Source organism: Vulpes vulpes, chromosome 12, assembly GCF_048418805.1.
Source record: "Vulpes vulpes isolate BD-2025 chromosome 12, VulVul3, whole genome shotgun sequence".
Lineage (NCBI taxonomy): Eukaryota > Metazoa > Chordata > Mammalia > Carnivora > Canidae > Vulpes > Vulpes vulpes.
The window spans coordinates 182,533,733-182,551,811 of record NC_132791.1 but is presented as its reverse complement, the minus strand read 5'-3'; the positions used below and the strand labels follow the sequence as shown (position 1 = coordinate 182,551,811).

Here is an 18,079-nt window from a genome sequence, read left to right as displayed (position 1 = left end):
ATAGGTAAGAAGGAGTTTGTCCCACGGACCCCAGCTCATTGCTTGCTTATAGTTCGTTGGTTTTGATTACTGTGCTCCCTAGTCTTCAGATGGCTTCTAGGTGGGCCCTCAGGTGATGAGGCAGGGAGGATGTTATTGGACTTTGTGAGGGCTTGTTCTCTGCTCTCCTGTGAGAGCCTCTGCCTGAGATCCTTATCCTGGCCCCTGCCTTTTGTTCTTCTAAACACTTGGCCTTTGTGGTTCACTAGCAGTTCCTTGAGTGATCCCAGTAGACTCAGCCACCTGTTCTTCCTTTCATCTGCTGCCTCCTAAAACTCTCAAAAATATGTATCTGGTTTTTTAACTCTCCTGCCTGAAAACCTGTGTTCCCTGCTTCCTGTAGCGGGGTCTCTCAGGCCAGGACAACACAGGGTTTGGAGGGGTGTCTCTTGGACCTCTTGGAGTTGTATGCAGAAACGTGTGTACCTATGAGAATCGATGCATTTTTGCAGGAAGGAAGAGAGCCCAGCTGTCTTAAGTTTCTCTCAGAGGGATCTGGGACATAAAAAATAATTCCTGTCTTTGGCGAGTCAGTCGACAGACCCACAACTGTCTGTGCTGTGACCAGAGAGAAGAGGCTTATAGATGGGAAGATGGCCTCCAGCAAGTGGGGCAGATCTTCAGTAGAACCTTCTAGGACAGCTTGAGGAGAGCTTTCTCTGACAGTGAGGTCTGGGTGGAGAGAGGTGGGTGAGTGGATACATTGGAGAGAAGATCCAGCTGGGTGTTGAGTGGTTAGAATTGGATTAAAGGATCACAGAGTGAGTTGGTGGGGTCCAGGGAAGGGAAGCATTTCTGTTAGTTTGCCAACAAGAATTTCTTGACCTATTATAAGAAAACAGGAGTTGGATGGTTCTTTTCCTGCAGATGCTGAAGCCAGACAGTGTGTGCCTGTGCGTCAGTGATGGCAGCCTGCTCTCCTTACTGGCCCATCACCTTGGGGCAGAGCAGGTACTGGACATGCGCCATTCTGTCAGCTTCCTGAAGGTGGCTCCTGAGTTTGACTGTTACGTGGTCTGGGTACACAGTTCTGTGACTCAAGCTCTTTGCAAGCACAGCTGCCACGGATGCGGGGGCTTTGGGGCTTATTGCTCTGTGTGCAAGCAGGAGCCAGGTTGTAGCTATCCCCATGTAGCTGCAGCTCCGGTGACGGAGTCTGTACCTTGCTAGGGTCAGTGCTGAAAGAGGGGGTGCTGTCCCTGTGGGTCATGAATACTGGTAGACCTGGTTGGGTGGTACCTTCTGCCCTGGAATGGTCTTGTTGGTGTTTAATCTTTAATTTCTTTTTCTATCAGTTGAATCTCCTACCACTAAGAGCATGGTATTCTCTTTAGGTGTTTACAGTAGAGAGCTCAGCAGCTTCGCACAGACTGATGAAAAAAGTAAGTGGTGATTGTTGTTACCGAAATAATGAGGGGACCAGGCGAGCCTGCCTTCCCGAGTCTGGGATTGATTGCTGTGTGCTGTGTTGGCACTAAGGGAGCAAGTGAGAACTCCCACCTTGAGAGCTGGCTCAGAAGTGTTCCTGGGCTGTCAGTGGATAGCAGCAAACATTCAGACTCTGCTTTGTTTTTTATGGCTTTTCTCCTCACTTCACATAAAGCTAACAAAACTAAAATCTTTGCAGTGATACAACTGAATTTATGATTTGTTTCTGGGACCCAGTGCCCAGGGAGTCACTGCTCACAAGCTGGCCTGACTGGTTAGTTCTGTGATGGTGTTTCTCCCCCGGCCAGTGATTGGTTTTGATTTCTTCCTCTCTGAAGGAAACTCCCAGAACTACAGTCCTATTGCTGAGTCCTGCTGTTATACCTGCCGGAGAAATTTCTTTTGCTGTTACAGCATTTTGTTAGTGCTCTCATCCTTGGTGCACAGGAAGCCCCTGGAGGAGAGAATTTTCACAAAGCAGAAAAAAGTGGTGCTCTAGAACTATTTGACCAGAAAACTTCAAACAGACAAGGCAACTTTGAGATGTTTTTTTCTGGACAAAAACAATACTTTCTATTTTTTTTTTTCTTGTTAAGATTTTCAAGGCTAACCACCTGGAAGATAAAATTAATATAATAGAGAAACGGCCTGAGTTGTTAACATCTGCAGACTTGGAAGGTAAAAAGGTGAGTGGCGAGGGGCTGTGTATCTGCATGGACAGCATAGCACTGACCTGGCCTGAGCACCCCCCTTCTCTTCTCCCAGCTGGCCCCACGCCTCACCTGGCCACCGTGAGGGTGCAGATTCTTGCATTGATCTGAACTCCAGCTGATCTCTGCTCCTTCCGAGTGAGGGCACAATGGCTGTGGTGGGATGAATAGCAGCTCCTGTCGCCTCTCTGCCCTCCCCTTGCACAGCGCTCCAGCTCCATCTGCTCCCGTGTTTTCGTTCACGTTTGGCATTTTTGCTTCTTTCCTGCCACCTCTGAGGTTGATCTGTCTCTCACAGCTGGTCTTCTGACCCCATCTCCCCTGGCCCTATGTGCCTCTGAAACTACTTCTTAGTGACCCAAGAAACTAACTACAGTATTCCCACACATTTCCTCTCTCCAGCCTCCTGGACCCTTATGACCCAGAGGCCTTCTTAACACATTTCTTTCTTTTTTTTTTTTTTCCACATTTCTTTTTAGGTCCTTAAGAGACTGCTTTTTTTTAGGGGCACCTGGTGGCTTAGTCAGTTAAGCCTCTAACCCTTGGTTTCGGCTCAGGTTGTGATCTCAAGGTTGTGGGATCGAGCCCTGTGGAGCCCCACCCTCAGCAGAGAATCTCCTTAAGGTTTTCTCTCACCCCCGACACTCCCCCTATATGTACTTTCTCTCTCTCTCTCTCTCTCTCTCTCTCTCAAATCTTAAAAAAAAAGAGAGAGACTAGTTTTCCAGGTTTTTGTCTTTCTAGCTGCTCCTTCTCAGCTTCTCATGGGTTTCTGTTCCTTCGTTTGATCCTCCTGTGGCAGTGTTCCTTGATGATTTCTCCTTGGCTCTTCTCTCCTCTCCCTCTGTGGCCCCTCTTTTTTTTTAAATAGTTTTACTGAGATGTAATTGACATACCATAAAGTTAACCCGTGTCAAGTGTCTAACTCAATGATTTTTAGTAAATTTTTTTTTTTTTAAGATTTTATTCAGGGATGCCTGGTGGCTCAGCAGTTGAGCCTCCCAGGTGCCCCTGATTTTTAGTAAATTTATAGAGTTGTACAACTATTTTACGTTTTTAGTTTTAGAGCGTTTCCATCCCTAACCCCTAGCCCCAGGCAAGCACTGATTTGGTTTCTGTCTATAAATTTGTTTGTCTTGGGCATTTTATGTAAGTGAAATAAAACAATACGTGGTCTTTAGTGTTGGGCTTCTTTCACTAGTCACACCTTTGAGGTTCACCCATGTTGTAGAATGTGCCGGTATTTTGTTCATTTTTAATGCTGAATGGTATGCTGTGCCACATTTTGTTTATCCATTCACCTGTCGATGGAATTTGGATTGTTCCAAAAACTATTTTTGGCTATTATATACTGCTGCTGTGAACATTTTCTTTTTTTAGTTTTAGAAAGGAACTGATACAGTTAGATTTTTTAAATTTAGATTAATTTAAAAGCTTTATTTATTTAAGTAATCTTTGAGTCTGATGTGGGGCTCAAACTTACGGCCCCGAGATCAAGAGTCCCATGCTCTTCTGACTGAGCCAGCCAGGCGTGCCACCATTGCTGCTTTGAGCATGGATATGTAAGTCTTTGTGAGGATATATGTTTTTAATTTTCTTAGATGCTTAAACTTGGGATTGCTTAGTTGTGTGGTGTTTTTTAACTTTTTAAGCTACTGGTAAACTGTTGTCCAAAGCAGCTATACCATTTACATTCTCACCAGTAACATGTATGAAAGTTCCAGGTTTTCTTATCTTTATCAACACTTGGTATTGTCTATCATTTTTATTAGAGTCATTTTAGCAGGTGTGTGATAATATCTCATAGTTTTGATTTGTATTTGCCTAATGACTAATGATGTTGAACACCTTTCTTTTTTCTTTTTTTGAACACCTTTCTATGTGCTCATTAGCTGTTCCATGTCCAGTTTGGTGAAATAGCTAGTCTAGATATTCTTTTGCCCGTTTTATTCCCCCATGCCTTTTTTTTTTTTTTTTAAAGGGCATTTTTGAGATGTAATTCACGTGCCATACAATTCACCCATTTACTTTGTGGAATTTAGTGATTTAGTACATTCATAAGGCCATACAGTCATCACTATAATCAGTTTTAGAACATTTTCATTGTCCAAAAAGAAAGCCTGTGCCCATTAGCAGTCACTTCCCATTTGTCTCCAATCCTCCCAGCCTCTGGGCAACCCCTGATGTACTTTTTGTTGAAGGATTTATTAATTCTGAACATTTCACATAAATGGAATCATATGAAGTGTGAGGTCTGTTTGTGACTGGCTTCTTTCAAGGTTCATCCATGTTGTAGTGTAAGTTGATACTACATTTCTGCTTACTACTTAATATTCCATTGCATGGATAGACCACATTTTGTTTATCTGTTGAGCAGTTGCTGGCCACTTGGGTTGTTTTCACTTTTTGGTTTTGACTGCCTGCTATCTAAATACTCAGTACAAGTTGAATTCTTTTTTCCTTCTCACAGATGAGAATAAAAAGATAATCCAGTTTTAGGGGCACCTGGGTGGCTCACTGGTTGAGTGTCTGCCTTTGGCTCAGGTCGTGATCCTAGGGTCCTGGGATTGAGTAACACATCAGGTTCCCCACAGGTAGCCTGCTTCTCCCTCCGCCTGTGTCTCTGCATCTCTCATGAATAAATAAATAAAATCTTTTTTTTTTTAAAGATTTATTTATTTATGATAGACATAGAGAGAGAGAGAGGCAGAGACACAGGCAGAGGGAGAAGCAGGCTCCATGCTGGGAGCCCAACGCGGCACTCGATCCCGGGACTCCAGGATTGTGCCCTGGGCCAAAGGCAGGCGCTAAACCGCTGAGCCACCCAGGGATCCCCAATAAATAAAATCTTAAAAAAGAAAAAACATATTCTAGTTTTACAAGCCACTGATAATGGTGTACCCAGCTAGACTCCAGGTCACTAGAGTGGTGACTAGAAGGGTGAGACCAGACATTCTTGCCTTATTCTGATGTTGCAGGGTAGGGGGTACTCAGGGCCAACCTTTTCTATCTTCAGTGTTTCCTTCTGCATCTTCCTTAGCTCAGCCAGACACCGAGGTATCATTTGAGACTGGCCCCTCCCTTGATGCCCATCTGCTTGGGCCTAGCCCTGGGTCCCCTATCTCCTCAGCCTCTACTGCGTCTCCCAGTTCTTCCTTCTGTACACTCTCTACTCCTTGCTTGGACCATTGCTGTACTCACCCAAGTCCTAAGTCCTCTCCTGTGCCCACGCTCCTTGCAGATGGTGTCTCCACATGCTTCATGGTTTCAGAGGGCCCTTTCTAAAACACACTCCTCATTTTGAGCCCCTAATTAAGGCATTTAGAGATCCCATCTTTCCTCCAGGAAAGAGTCCAGTCCCTGTGGCCTGTCATCAGCTGCCTTTGGGTGACCTGGCTTCTCTCTACTTTTCTGGCCTTACTCTTACCTTACTCTTTATGACCCATTTGCTCATGTAACAAGCTCCCGAAGGGCCTTGCTCTCACACCTGTACTTTGTCCCTGCATCCCTCTGCTCAATTCCTGGTCCTTTGCTTTTCTGACTCCTATTCATGCATTAGTTAATTTACTCAGCAGACATTTGCTGAGCATCTGCTCGAGGCCAAGCACTTGGCAAGGTGCTGGGGATACTGTGCTGCCAATGTCCCCACTTTTGTGGTACGCAGAACCTAGTGAGGAAGACTGCTAGAGGAGTACTGATGACAGTTTGTCATGATAAAGCTTTGAGTGGGGATCTACCTACAGGATGCCATTCAGGAAGCTGTTCCCTCTAGGGTCCTTCCACATGTCCCTTCCTCACCTCTGTCTGCAGATCTTACTGCGCTGCCAGCCTTTTCTGTTCCCTCTTCCACTCTGCGCTCCTGTGGGCATGGCTTGTGTCTGCTTCTCATCTTTGTGTCCTTTAGGGCAGGTGTAGACCTGGCATACCCGTTGGTTGACTGAGTGAGTGAATGAATGCCTTTTTATTTCCATGTTTCCCATGAAATTTTTTTTTTTTTAGATTTTATTTATTTATTTGAAAGAGCACTTGAGAGCATGAGCATGGGGAGGGGCAGAGGGAGAAGCAGACTGCCCTCTGAGCAGGGAGCCCAACAGAGGGGCTCAATCCCAGGACCCTGGGATCATGACCTGAGCTGAAGACAACACTTCACTGACTGAGCCACCCAGACGCCCCCTTCCCATGAAACCTGTAACTTGTCCTTCACTCTTTAGCTGAATCATTCTGATACCTTGGTCCTGCTTCTTGTTCTGATTGCCAGGTATCTCTTCTCCTGGGCGAGCCGTTCTTCACCACTAGCCTGCTGCCATGGCACAACCTGTACTTCTGGTATGTGCGGACTGCTGTGGACCAGCATCTGGGACCTGGTGCAGTGGTGATGCCCCAGGCTGCCTCGCTGTATGCTGTGGTTGTGGAGTTCAGGGTAGGCCACCCAGAAGTTGTAGAAGGGGTGGGAGGCGGAGGTCCTTGTTTTCTTGCAGAGACCTCGGGTGCAGATAGAGCAATGTGAGTCTTAATGATATGAGCCTCTGCTTTTCTGTATCAGCTCACTGCAGGGTTGAATGGAAGAGGCTTGCCTTTGTACAAATGCAGTAATTCGGCATACAAAATGGAAATGGCTGTGTGTTGTCATTTTACAATTATCCCTTATCAGAATAATTAAAAAACATAAATGAGTTTCAGAAGACATGCTGCGCAGCTCACTCTGCTCTTACTAAGAACTGGCGCTCTAGTTGTTAAAAGCATTTTGAGATGGAGAGTCAGCTTCTTTATGTAAGAAAAAATTGAAAAGCTTCATTTTAATTTTCTCATCAAAGCAGAACCAGTCACAAAGTCGTTTTGGGAAAAGCATTTCTTCTTAAAAGGATTTTGAAGTGCTTTCAGCCTGAGAAGTAGAGTGAACCTCCTTTGATATTTCTTTGATAAGAGCTACTTTATCCATGGTAGCTCAGTGGCTCCATTGCTTATTTTCTGGGCATTTCTTCTGTATTGTTTATTTACTTAATGAGATTTCCACAGGACTTCTGGCTTTCGTGGCCCAGGAGGGAATGTGGGAATGAGGCTCATTCCCAGGCATATATCCTGGAAACAGGACATAAAATAGGCTGACCAGAATGCTCTTCTGGTCCTCTTCCTCCCATTGCCCTCATGCTCTGTTCATGGGTGCAGAGCCTCAGGAACTGGTTTACAGATTTCCCAAAGAAACCCCATCCCAGTGGCTCTGGCCAATTGTCCCCTGTGGGAGAGGACTTGGGGTCATGTGAGACTTTGCATATTTGAGTGAACATCCTGGATCCTTGATACTTCTGAGCACCTTAGGATCTCTTCCAGGTGTGCAGGAAAAGCAACGTGTGCCTCAGATTTGGGACTGGAGTACTCCCAGCCCGACTTCAGTGGCCCTTCTTGCTCTTGTCACCATGCTTCCATGTCTCTGGGTGGGTGTGGATGTCTGTGTGCTGTCCTACAGAACCTGTGATGTCCATCCCCAGCTGGGTGTCGACAAGGGCTGTGCCTTCCTCACAGGACCTGTGGCGGATCCGGAGTCCCTGTGGTGACTGCGAAGGCTTTGATGTGCACATCATGGATGACATGATTAAGGTAGGTGGGGTCATAGTTCCTACCTGCAGTGTCCCACCCACCCATTCCATGGTCCTTCTACTTGGCCTTTTCACAGTAGATGAACATGTAGATTCTGAGTCTGGCCCTGTTTCTTATCCCACCCATCACTTCTGCCACGTGGGCCACACCCTGCACCCTCTCATTGCTTGGCTTTATACGCTTTCCGGCCCCTCCTGTGTCACCTTCAGTCAGCTGTCCAGAGATCACCTGTGGGGCAGCCTTCCTGCCCAGCCCCCTTCTCAGCTAGAGGCTAGTGTCCCCAGGCACTGAGATTCCTTGTCTCCCTCTAGACTGGGAGCGTCGTGTAGGGGTAATATGGCTGCTATAGTGCTCAGTAGGAGTCACTGAATGGCCGAGTGTCCAAGTGTCAAGACTTTTTTTTTAAGATTTTATGTATTTATTCATGAGAGACACACAGAGAGAGGCAGAGACACAAGTAGAGGGAGAAGCAGGCTCCATGCAGGGAGCCCGATGTGGGACTCGATCCCGGGACTCCAGGATCATGCCCTGGGCCGAAGGCAGGTGCTCAACCGCTGAGCCACCCAGGTGTCCCAGATGTTTTGTTTTTTAACCAGTGTAGACATTTGGTCCTCAGAATAGCTCATGAGACAGGCAGTGTCATCCCATTTTAAAAGGGAGAAGATGAGGCTTAGGTGTAGTGATTCTCTGAGGAGATTGTGCATGGCTGCAGGGAGTGGAGAAAGCAGCTGGTCTGATCCAGGTGCCTGTAGTTTTTCTGTGAGGACCCACTACCCCATGTAACTATGGCAGTTACTCTGAGGGACCAGAGCCAAGTAGGTGAAGGACCATTGGCCTGGACCTTGGAGACTGGACATGAGCCCCTTATCCCCTAAGCCATCGGCTCTGTCTCTGTTTCTGCCCACCCCCACCTCCCTTTAACCTTAGCGTGCCCTGGACTTCAGGGAGAGCAAGGAGGCCGAGCCCCACCCGCTGTGGGAGTACCCCTGCCGCAGCTTATCTGAGCCTCAACACATCCTGACCTTCGATTTCCGGCAACTGGTCCCCCCGCACCCGCTCCGTGCTGAGGGCTCCATCAACCTGAGGAGGTGAGAACAGGTTCTGGGGTGCAGCAGGTGGGGGAAGGGTGGGTGGGGCCTGCTTTCTGTCTAGTTACCACCCTAGTGGCTAAGCACTTACTTCAGCTTCTTACACGTGGATGGGATGGCCTCCATGTCTGGGCCTTGCTCATTGTGGTCCAAAGTGGCCCTGAGTCTGTAGCAGGTCCCCAACAGCCCTGGGTATGTGCAGGTGGAGAGAGCGAGCCAGAGTGGGCTTGGCGTATCCACCCATATCTGCAGCTCCCTTGGAGCTAAGCATCATGAGGATCATAGCTGTAGAGAAACCTGATTTTTTGGTTGCTATGGTAACCATTAGGCCATTTTCCCTGAACTCTGCTGGGAATTAAAGCAGGTTGAGAATTGGTGAGGGCTGCTCGTTTTGAGGCACAGTTGGTCCATCCAGCTCCAGCATCCTTCACAGGGAGGAGCTGCTGCTTTCCTGAGGAAACACCTCTGTCCCCTGGCTCTTGTGAGTGCTTGGCCAGGCTGCAGGGAGCAAGTGGGCCTTTGGGTTGTGGTTCTTTTGCTCAGCATTTTGCTAAGTGGCCTTTAGTCAGGTGATATTAGCAGCCTCCTGACTGGGCAGGAAGGAAAGATGGGAGGTTTCTGGCAAGCAGAGGGAAGCTGTGGCTATGCCTCTTGTGTGGCTGTTTCTATTTGGCCCAACGTCCCCCACCCCCAGGCCTGGGAGGAGCCATGGGGCCGTCCTGTGGATGGAATACCACCTGACTCCGGACAGCACTGTCAGCACCGGCCTCCTGAAGCCTGCCGAGGACAAGGTAGTGCTGCGTACGTGAGTCCCAGAGCAGGTATTCCTGGCCTGTGCAGCTAGGTCGCAGCTCCTCCATGGCCTCGGCTCACCTGGCCATGAGCAGCAGCTTCTCACTGCGAGTTTCCCAGGCTAGAGGCTGAGCAGGAGGGGGCTTGGGTGCCAGGAGCCCTCACTGCCTCTTGTTCCTTTTACAGGGGGACTACTGTTGCTGGAACCCCCACTGCAAGCAGGCTGTGTACTTCTTCACCACACCGGACTGCGGAGCATCGCTGGGTGGCTCCCGGACTGTCAGCTACACTGTGGAGTTCCACCCCCACACCGGAGACATCACCATGGATTTCACCCTGGCTGATGGGTGCTGACCCTCACTTGTTGAAAAATAAAGTGGCCCCAGGGCTCTGGGCTCTGAATGGCGTGGCTTTCTGGGAAGCAAGGTGAAGGCACCTCTCTTTTCAGGGCCCAGTTTGACCTCTGGGCTCTGAGGAACCTTCCCTTTTTGCATTTTTGCACCACCAGCTCCTTGCTTCGGGTGTGATGGGCAGCATGAGCTGCTGACTGAATTGGGAGCTGAGCGGGGGCCAGGGAGCCACCCTGCCATGGTTCTGAAGTGATCAGAAAACTTAATGTGTCAGCGTCCCTCTGCTGTCCTGGAGTTGGCTGGGCTGGGCAGGTTGTGTGCTGCTCTCAGCCTCTCAGTGCTGTGGTGGTGTGCTTCCCCTGTTGGAGCCAGCCCCGCCTATCCTAAGGAACCTCTGGATCCCTCCTGCTTGGCTCCAAGCTAGAGGCAGAGATCAGATTGTGGCTAGGCCCTGGGCTTGAAAGACCCTAGCAGGACTGTCTTTCCCTATAGCGGGTAACATTGTCAAGGCACATCCATAAGCATCTGGCTTCGGTGTGCAGCCTCAGCAGATGACCAAGACTTGACACCTGCACATCAGGCTGCTGCTCAGGGGATAGGGAAGAGGTTGTCTCAGAGCATTTACTGAGATGCAGACCCAGGAAACCAGCCATCAGGAGGAGGAGCCAGGAGGTAAAGCCTTTTCCAGTGTGCCTCCATTCTAGCAGAGGGACCTTCTGCCACCTTGAAGTGTGAGGCAGATGGGTGCGGTCAGTGTAGCCACCCCACCCTAGCCTTGCTTGTGCCAGGGGGAAGGCTAGAATCCTGAGGAGGCCCAGCCTTCTCCCACTGAAGATGCCCTTTGCTCTTTATTTCTGCTTCCCCAGAGAACAAGGAGGTAGTGGGATCCCAGGTGGCCTGGTTTTCTGGTGGTTTGGGGCAGACTTGGCCTGTTCCCATGTGGGTGGGGGGCGAGGTGGGAAATACGGGCCCCCCCGCGGCCTAGCCCCAGCTTGCCGCTCAAATAAGAACACCAGCCTTGAGCCTCACAGTTTTATTTTCTTGTTATCCATCCTTCTGTTCAGCACCAATAAAGGGAAAAAACACCTCTCTTTTCAAAATATTTTATCAGGTGTAAAGATTGTTTTTCTTCTAGGGAAGAATCGTCTGGATATATATTTGATAATATTTTTACCAAAACCTTAGGTGTGCTTAACCATATAAAACCCCTAATGTCCCATGAGGATACAATACAGAAAAAAATACAGAAATTAAAAAATTGTTTTTTTTTTTCTTTTTTAAAACAGTATTTCTAAATCTCAGCAAGTTAATACAATAGTTAAAAAGCATCAAGGTTAATATCCATACTTAAAACTCAAGGTGGTTTGGACAAATGGAAATGACCATTTCCTTCCGAAGCTGACCCCTGCCTCCTGGCTCCTCTGGAGGAAGCTGGGCCTGGGGCAGGCGTGGGGCCTCAGGTGGGGATTTGGATGACCCCTGTGTCCACCCCTCCTAGGCCTAGATGCCATAGAATCTGAGATCCTGGTAGTGTTTTCTTTCTTTTTTAAAAATCAAAATGTAAAAGTCTGGCTTGTGCATGGTCCTAGGAGTCCACAGCCTTGATGAAACGTATGGTTGGGCAGTGATGGCCTCAGTGCTGAGGCTGCGCCAGAGGGAAGTGCGAGGGGAGGTGGGATGCAGGCTGGCCTGGCTCAGTTGCCAGAGCCAGGCTGGGCAGAGGCGACCTTGTTAGGACAGGAAATGACCGAGGCACAGGGAGGTATGACTTGCCTAAGGCCACCCTGTGAGTAGGGAGAGAAACATGCGCCCCCTGTGCCGTGGCTCCCATAGCGCTGCCCTGGGAGGGAGGTGGCTCCTTGGTGGGTTGCAGGCTGTGCTGGAGTTGCTCTGCTTCAGGAACCCTGGCCTCTGTCTCCGCTGTTCTCCTGGACATAGCCTACTTGAAGCCTGGGGGCCTTGGCTCAGTCCCAGCCCTCCAGGCGTCGAGTGTGTTCAGTTGGGCCCTGCCTGTGTGAGCAGATTCCTGGCTGCTCCTCTGACCCCACAAAGCCTAGCCAAAGCCCTGAAGGCCAGGCCCTTGGTGGAGAGGCACAGCAGAGAGCCCAAGTGGGATTGTGTGCTCAGTGGTAAGCAGCTCGTCCTGGCTCTGGATGCAGGGTGGGGCTGGGGGCTTGGTCAGTGAAGCCCTCAACCCAGACACTGCCCCGGACAAACCAAGGCTCCCGTGTGTCTGGTTCTCCTCCCTCAGCACTGGGCCTGCCTCTGGCTGGCTGCTGGGCCCCTTCTTGCAGCTCAAGTGAGTGACAAGGCACAGTGTCAGCGAACCGGCACCAGGAGGCCTCTGGCAGGAGGGTCCTGGTACACTGCCCAGCCAAGTTGGCCTGAACCAGGTGAGCACAAGGTCAGGGCGCCGCAAGGAGGGGAGGCCAGTGGGGGTTGTCAAGGACAGTCTTCCAAGTTGGAGGGTCCTTGCACTGGGAAACAAAACCCTCCGTTGCGTGACTAGTGAGGGGGAGCATCCCCGGATGTGTTTAAAAAGGTGGACAGAGCAGTGCTGCCGTGGAGTGGGGAGCTGTGGACCTCACCTGTAGGCTCCGCTGTGTACTGCCCAGGTAGCTAGTGCTGGCCCTGGTCACATGGTGGCAGAGTGGGCATCTATGGGCCTGGCTGCCAGCCAGTACGCCTGGCTGCCCCAGGCAAGCAGTGGCCCCTGGCCTTCACCCCTGTCCTCCACACTGGTGAGGGTGAGGGTGAGGGGACAGGCCGATCTGCACCTTGGCTTCCTGCCCCTTCATCCAGGGCCCCTGGGCTGCATTTCAGGATGGGCGGGGGAGGACCGAGCTATAGCCTCACCCAGAGGCAGGCAGACAGTTCCTGAGCTCAGCCAGGGAAAGCTTGGTCCCAAACCAGAGAGGTGTCCAGAAGCGAAATGGAATCAGGTGGAAGAGGATGCGTTGGTTTTGACAGAAGAGAAGCTATAAATCATTTGGAAAACCTGAAGCCCCCCCGCCCCTTTATGCCATGAGTTCCCCTTCTTCCTGTGAAAAGGTGATGCTCTCTCCTCAGATTCCCTTTGCCCACTTTGAAGTCTCTTGGGGGAATCTCTGGGGCCCTGGTTCGCTGGGAGAGGGGAGCTCGAACAGCGTTCTCCCTCATGGTTGGCAGACCCTCTAAAGTGAAGGGTGGTAACTTTATCTGTTTTTCTTTTTAAAATGTGATCGCCCTTGAATGCAAGACCCTGGGAAGAGCCCGGGCTTGCTGGTAACTGGACACAGCCCTCACGGTCCCTGCTCGCTAGCCGTCGGGGCTGGAGGCGGGAACGGGCGGCTCTGTGCCCAGGAATGCTTCTTTGGCTGGTTCTGATTGTGTTTGGAGTTTGGCCTTGGGTGAGGCCCAAGTGAGGGGTCTGTGTGGCTACGGTGTGGCACGTGACATGCGGGCAGCGTGCATGCGAGGGTGCAGGCATGCGAGACAACATGGCAGCAGACAAAAATAATGAACCCTGGACGAAGCTTGAGAAGAGATACAAAGAGTACAGAAACCCGGTTCTCATACTAACCCCCGGGTTACAAACTAGGTTGTGCTGTAGATTTGTAGAAAATCACGTTTTGAAAGAATGGCACTGTTGGGCAGCTGCGGCTCCCAAGGCCGTCCTGACTCCTCTGTCCACGGTGAGTGCCCAGAGGTGCAGGGCAGCGCTGGTTCCAGCTCACCTGGGACTGACCGAGGCTCCCCCCCGGGTCCCTGCCCTCCTCCCCGGGCACCAGGGGTGCTCGCTGGAGGGGACATGGCCAGAGGTGCTGCGGCTCAGAGGGCTGGCAGAGGGCCCCCTGCTTGGAATGACGTGGCTGGTCTATGCCTCCTCCTCCCCTGCAGACACCATCAGCCGCATGGCCACTGGAAGGTGGTCGGTCAGGCCAGACAGCTGGGTGATAAAACTGAACTCTTCCACCTCCTGTAGGGGAGAAGCATCCCTATTAGGTCCAGGGGGTATCCTACAAAGGGGGGGCCTGGAGGTCAGGGGTGGGGCTGCGGGGTGGGGACCACTGCTGGCCAGGATCTTCCTGGACAGGGGTGGGGGCATCACATGGCCCCCAAGTTCTCCGGGATGGACTGATCTCATTTTCAGAGGAGAGCTCAGTGCTGTTGAGGGGTGCAGGGCAAGGGTTCCCTATCTACAGGCATGGCCTGGGTCCCCAGCCCGCCCCAGACTCACGGCCTTCCAGTCCGGCCACAGCCCCTCCTCCGCGTACAGTATGTAGTCGATGCGCCTGCCGTTGCCTTTCAGCAGGTCCTTGCGTCCCTTCTGGCCTGCCCCAGGGCTCTTGCTGGTGGGGAAGGCCAGGTACTCCCTGCGGCCTTCCTCGCTCTCCAAGACCCTGCTCAACACAGGAAGCAAGGTGAGCCCCTTGCCCCATTCCCCGGTCCCCAGATCCTGAGTATGGAGCTATGTTCTCATCCTCAGTGAGACAGGCAGTTCAGACCAAACCCTTGTGTTTAAGATCTATTCGCTGTGGACCCAGCAAGGAACTGGGGTGGAGGGAAACTCAGTCTGAGCCTGAGTTCCTGGCTGAGCTGTGCGACTCTAGAGTCTGTCCAGGAGTATCCCCTGTCCACCTCGGGCTTGGCTGTGGCTGAAACTTGGACACAGCATTGTCCAGAACCTGGAGCCAAGTTGGGGACAGAAGTGCTGAACGGGGCTTTACTTGGAGCCATTGGAGGGGCCTGTTTTGGGAAAGGGTCTTTGCAGGGACCCACTCCTGTGCCTTGTTTCAGGTCATCAGGGGGCTGGGGTTGCCAGGAGAGCACCCAGGCCCTAGACCGGGACTGGGCTCTTGGGTCAGTCTATTTCTGAGCAGCTATGCTACCAGACCCCTGGGTTTGCCTCTGATACAAGGATGATTGCTGTGGGCCCCAGGACTAGGAGACCAGGCATCCCGAGAAAGGAACATGGAGGGCACCTGTAGGAGGAGCATGTGACTCTTGATCTTGATGTTGTGAGTTTGGGTCCCACATTGGGTGTAGAGATTACCTAAATAAATAAAACTTGGGGTGCTTGGGTGGCTCAGTTAAGTGCCTTTGGCTCAGGTCATGATCTCAGGGTCTTGGGATTGAGCCCCACGTTGGGCTCCCTGCTCAGTGAGGAGTCTGCTTCTTCCCCCTCTGCCCCTCCCCCCATTTGTGCACATGAGCACACGTGCCATCTCTCTCAAAGTCTTAAAAAAAAAATACACTTAAAAAAAAAAACCAATGTGGGATATGACTGCCATCCCATTTCTTGGGGAAGGAAAGTGATGTGGGTCAAGGTTCTACAGGGTGTGCAAGGCGCTCAAGTGGGGCGTTAACACCCTGAATTCAGGTCTTTTGACTTCCTGTCTGCTGTTCCCCTCCTGCCAGGTTTCCTCTGGAGCTGGAGCACCCATTGTGGAGAGCCTTCATGGGAGGCTTGCAGAGGGCAGGCGCAGTCGCCAATAGACACCACACAGGCCTGCCAGGCTGGCTAATGCCTGGACAAATGGAAGGGGCGCCTGGACACACGCAGCCAGCAAACATAGGTTTCTACAAGGTCTTTATCGGCCCTGAAATAAATACACTAATGACATGCAGAACATCATTACATCTCAGAAATATAATCCATTACTGTCCTTTGCCTTTGATAATTAATTCCAGCATCAATGATCTAAGAGTTACTGATAGTCATTTTTAAATCATCATCTCATAAAAAGATAATTTTCTCGGCATAGGATGATGTTTCAAATTTAGTCTATAATCTAATTAATTGGCTCAAATTAGCTGTGAGGAGCCACTGCCATGACTCTGTGCAGTCTCAGGCTGTGAGTTATAAATTGGTTCTGCTGCTGGCCTCTCAAATGTGCCCTTTATGGAAGTCTCATCAGGTTCAAGTATGAAGTTTGGCTGGGATGGAACTGTCTCTACTTTGAAAACAACTGGTTTGTTTTAGCTCTGCTTATATTTTAATTTGCCTAATTGGTAGCTACCAGCTGCCAGGCAGATGCCATACCCACAGCTCTTCCACAGGGGTCCTGACGGCCCTCGGCCTCCCCCTGGGAGCTGCTGGTCCCTTTCCTGTTCCCAGAAGGATCTCCACAGGATGGGGCTCAGGGCAGGCCAGGCTCTTCTAAAGTGAGCCTGGACTCTGGTGCCGAAGTAGGAAACGCCACTCAGGCCCCTTGTCCTGGTTGGAGGCTTCTCCTTGGTCAGACCAGCCCCTGGGGCAGAAGGGTGGTCCCGTCTCCAGCCACCCCAACTTCAGTCCCTGTGTCCCCTTGTCTGCCCAGCACAGCCCAGCTCTCCTCCACAGGGTCAGTGCTCATCGAAGCCCCAAGAACCACCCTCCCCTGCACCACAGTGGGAGCATGGCTGCTCGCTGCTTACTTCTGCAGATTGTCAGGGGTGCACACTTCCTCGTCGTAGAGGTTATCTGTGTCCAGCAGGGTACCTGGGAACAGGGAGGTGAGAGTGGTCGCTGTGGGCAGGGCCCAGCCAGCCTCCAGGAGCCCACCCCCCAGGGGCAGGAGGCACGAGTGAGGGCTTCCGGCCCCTGCCCTTTGCCGTGGGACCTTGGGGCCAGGTCCTCAAATCTCTCTGGGATAGTGTTGGGTCTCAGCGTGCTGGGCTCAGGCCACAGTAGTGCCCCCCACCCCCAGCCCCATCAACCATGCCCCCAGCCCCAGCTCACCGATGGCCCAAGACTTCTCCTCTCCGGGCCCCAGGCGGCAGGGGTCCTTGTAATGTGTAAACAGGGAGTGCTGCTGCTCCAGCTTGTCGTCTGTGCACGGAAGGAGAGTGGGAATGCTGTGGGACTCAGAGCGTCTGCGGTGGAGGGCTGCCTGCCTCTGGTTCTAGTCAGTTACTCCCACTACGTACCACCAAGTCCCTGAGACCTGCCTCTGGGTGGGCTCTGTGGTCCCAGAGGAACCTGTGGTTCTTTTGTCACTGGCTTTCTGTGTCCTTGAGAATGCCTCCCCACAACCCTGGGTTGAGCTATCCTCCTGAAGACAGTGGTCATGGTCCCTCTTGGGTTCCAGGGGACAGTGATCTTGAGCCTTCCCAGATCTGATAGCAAACCCTACAGGGCGGTGGGCTGATGCTACCCCGGCAGGCACTCCTGCCTTCACAGACTTGGGTGCCCAGGTTCAGTGAGGGGTGACTTGCCCTGGATTCCAGTTCATCCTGCCAACTTGTGGAGCCAGAGACACCCCCGCCCCCCAGGAGGAAGGACAGGCATCAAGTGGGGCCTGCCTGGGTGGAACACCCTCTGGCAGCCTCCTCCTTGGTGTGCCGCCTCCCCACCCTGACTCAGCAGATCCCCAGAGCACTAGCATTTGGAGCTGGTACCAGGTATATGACTTTGAGGGGACTGCAGGGCTCCAGTCCGGGCTGTGTGTTCCACGGTAGGCACTGTTCTCCCCACCCCCCTGGAGCTGGCATCATTGGTCAAAGGGTGATTTCCTGGTTGTGAACTCAGAGAAACAGCTGCCACCAGGTGAGGGCACCACCCTGTGCTCCAGGTGGGCCCTTCAGGTCTCCTGCCTTCACTGAGGGCTAAGCCTTAGCTCATAGACCCCATGTCCCACACTCATCTTTGGTTTCTCCTGGGGCTGGGACTAGTGTGGAAGGAGCCCAGGAGCCAGTGGACGAGTGGGGGAGGGGCTGGAAGTGGGGGTTCCTCACATTAGCTTCTTGGGCCAAGGGAAGTTCAGAGCTGCCCAAACTCCCAGGAGGTCCCTGGGACCGGCATGATCATCAAATTAGTTCTTTAAATCAATTATTTTAAAGTTGACCCGTGATGGATTTTTAGTCTTTTAGACTAATGGTTAAAGGCATAATTGCCAGGGTTCAAATCCCAGTTCAACCAATTCCTGGCTGTGTGACCTTGGCCTAATTACAGGCCTGTCTGGGTCTCTGCTTCCTCTCCCACCCCTGGAGATCAACACCCTGCTCACTCTCAGGGTTGTTCTGAGATTTAAATGAAACAGCCGGCCCACAACAGCCTTTAGAATCGTGCCTGGTGCAAAGCAAAAGATGACTGAGGGCTTGGTGGGTAGAGCTA

At 51.5% G+C, this 18,079-nt stretch overlaps 2 protein-coding genes across 7 annotated transcripts in view; one reads left to right on the top strand and one right to left on the bottom strand.

The window, feature by feature from the left end:
• PRMT7 (protein arginine methyltransferase 7) overlaps positions 1-11,104 on the top strand; it is a 45,322-nt gene extending 34,218 nt beyond the window's left edge. For 2 of the 6 annotated variants that reach the window (XM_026011555.2, XM_026011554.2), the window contains exons 11-18: positions 907-990; positions 1,374-1,421; positions 2,064-2,153; positions 6,436-6,597; positions 7,698-7,772; positions 8,700-8,860; positions 9,555-9,651; positions 9,839-11,104. In XM_026011555.2, coding sequence (XP_025867340.2) covers positions 907-990; positions 1,374-1,421; positions 2,064-2,153; positions 6,436-6,597; positions 7,698-7,772; positions 8,700-8,860; positions 9,555-9,651; positions 9,839-10,006 — 885 coding nt within the window. In that variant the 3' untranslated portion in view covers positions 10,007-11,104. Of the gene's footprint in view, positions 1-906; positions 991-1,373; positions 1,422-2,063; positions 2,154-6,435; positions 6,598-7,697; positions 7,773-8,699; positions 8,861-9,554; positions 9,662-9,838 lie in introns of all 6 variants that reach the window. The other 4 variants (XM_072731633.1, XM_026011556.2, XM_072731634.1 and 1 more) reach the window with 2 other exon arrangements.
• Positions 11,021-18,079, bottom strand: part of SMPD3 (sphingomyelin phosphodiesterase 3) — an 82,339-nt gene continuing 75,280 nt past the window's right edge. The window contains exons 6-9 of the mRNA XM_072731635.1: positions 16,706-16,795; positions 16,402-16,465; positions 14,222-14,384; positions 11,021-13,960 (exon numbers count right to left, since the gene is read on the bottom strand). Coding sequence (XP_072587736.1) covers positions 13,859-13,960; positions 14,222-14,384; positions 16,402-16,465; positions 16,706-16,795 — 419 coding nt within the window. The 3' untranslated portion in view covers positions 11,021-13,858. The remainder of the gene's footprint in view (positions 13,961-14,221; positions 14,385-16,401; positions 16,466-16,705; positions 16,796-18,079) is intronic.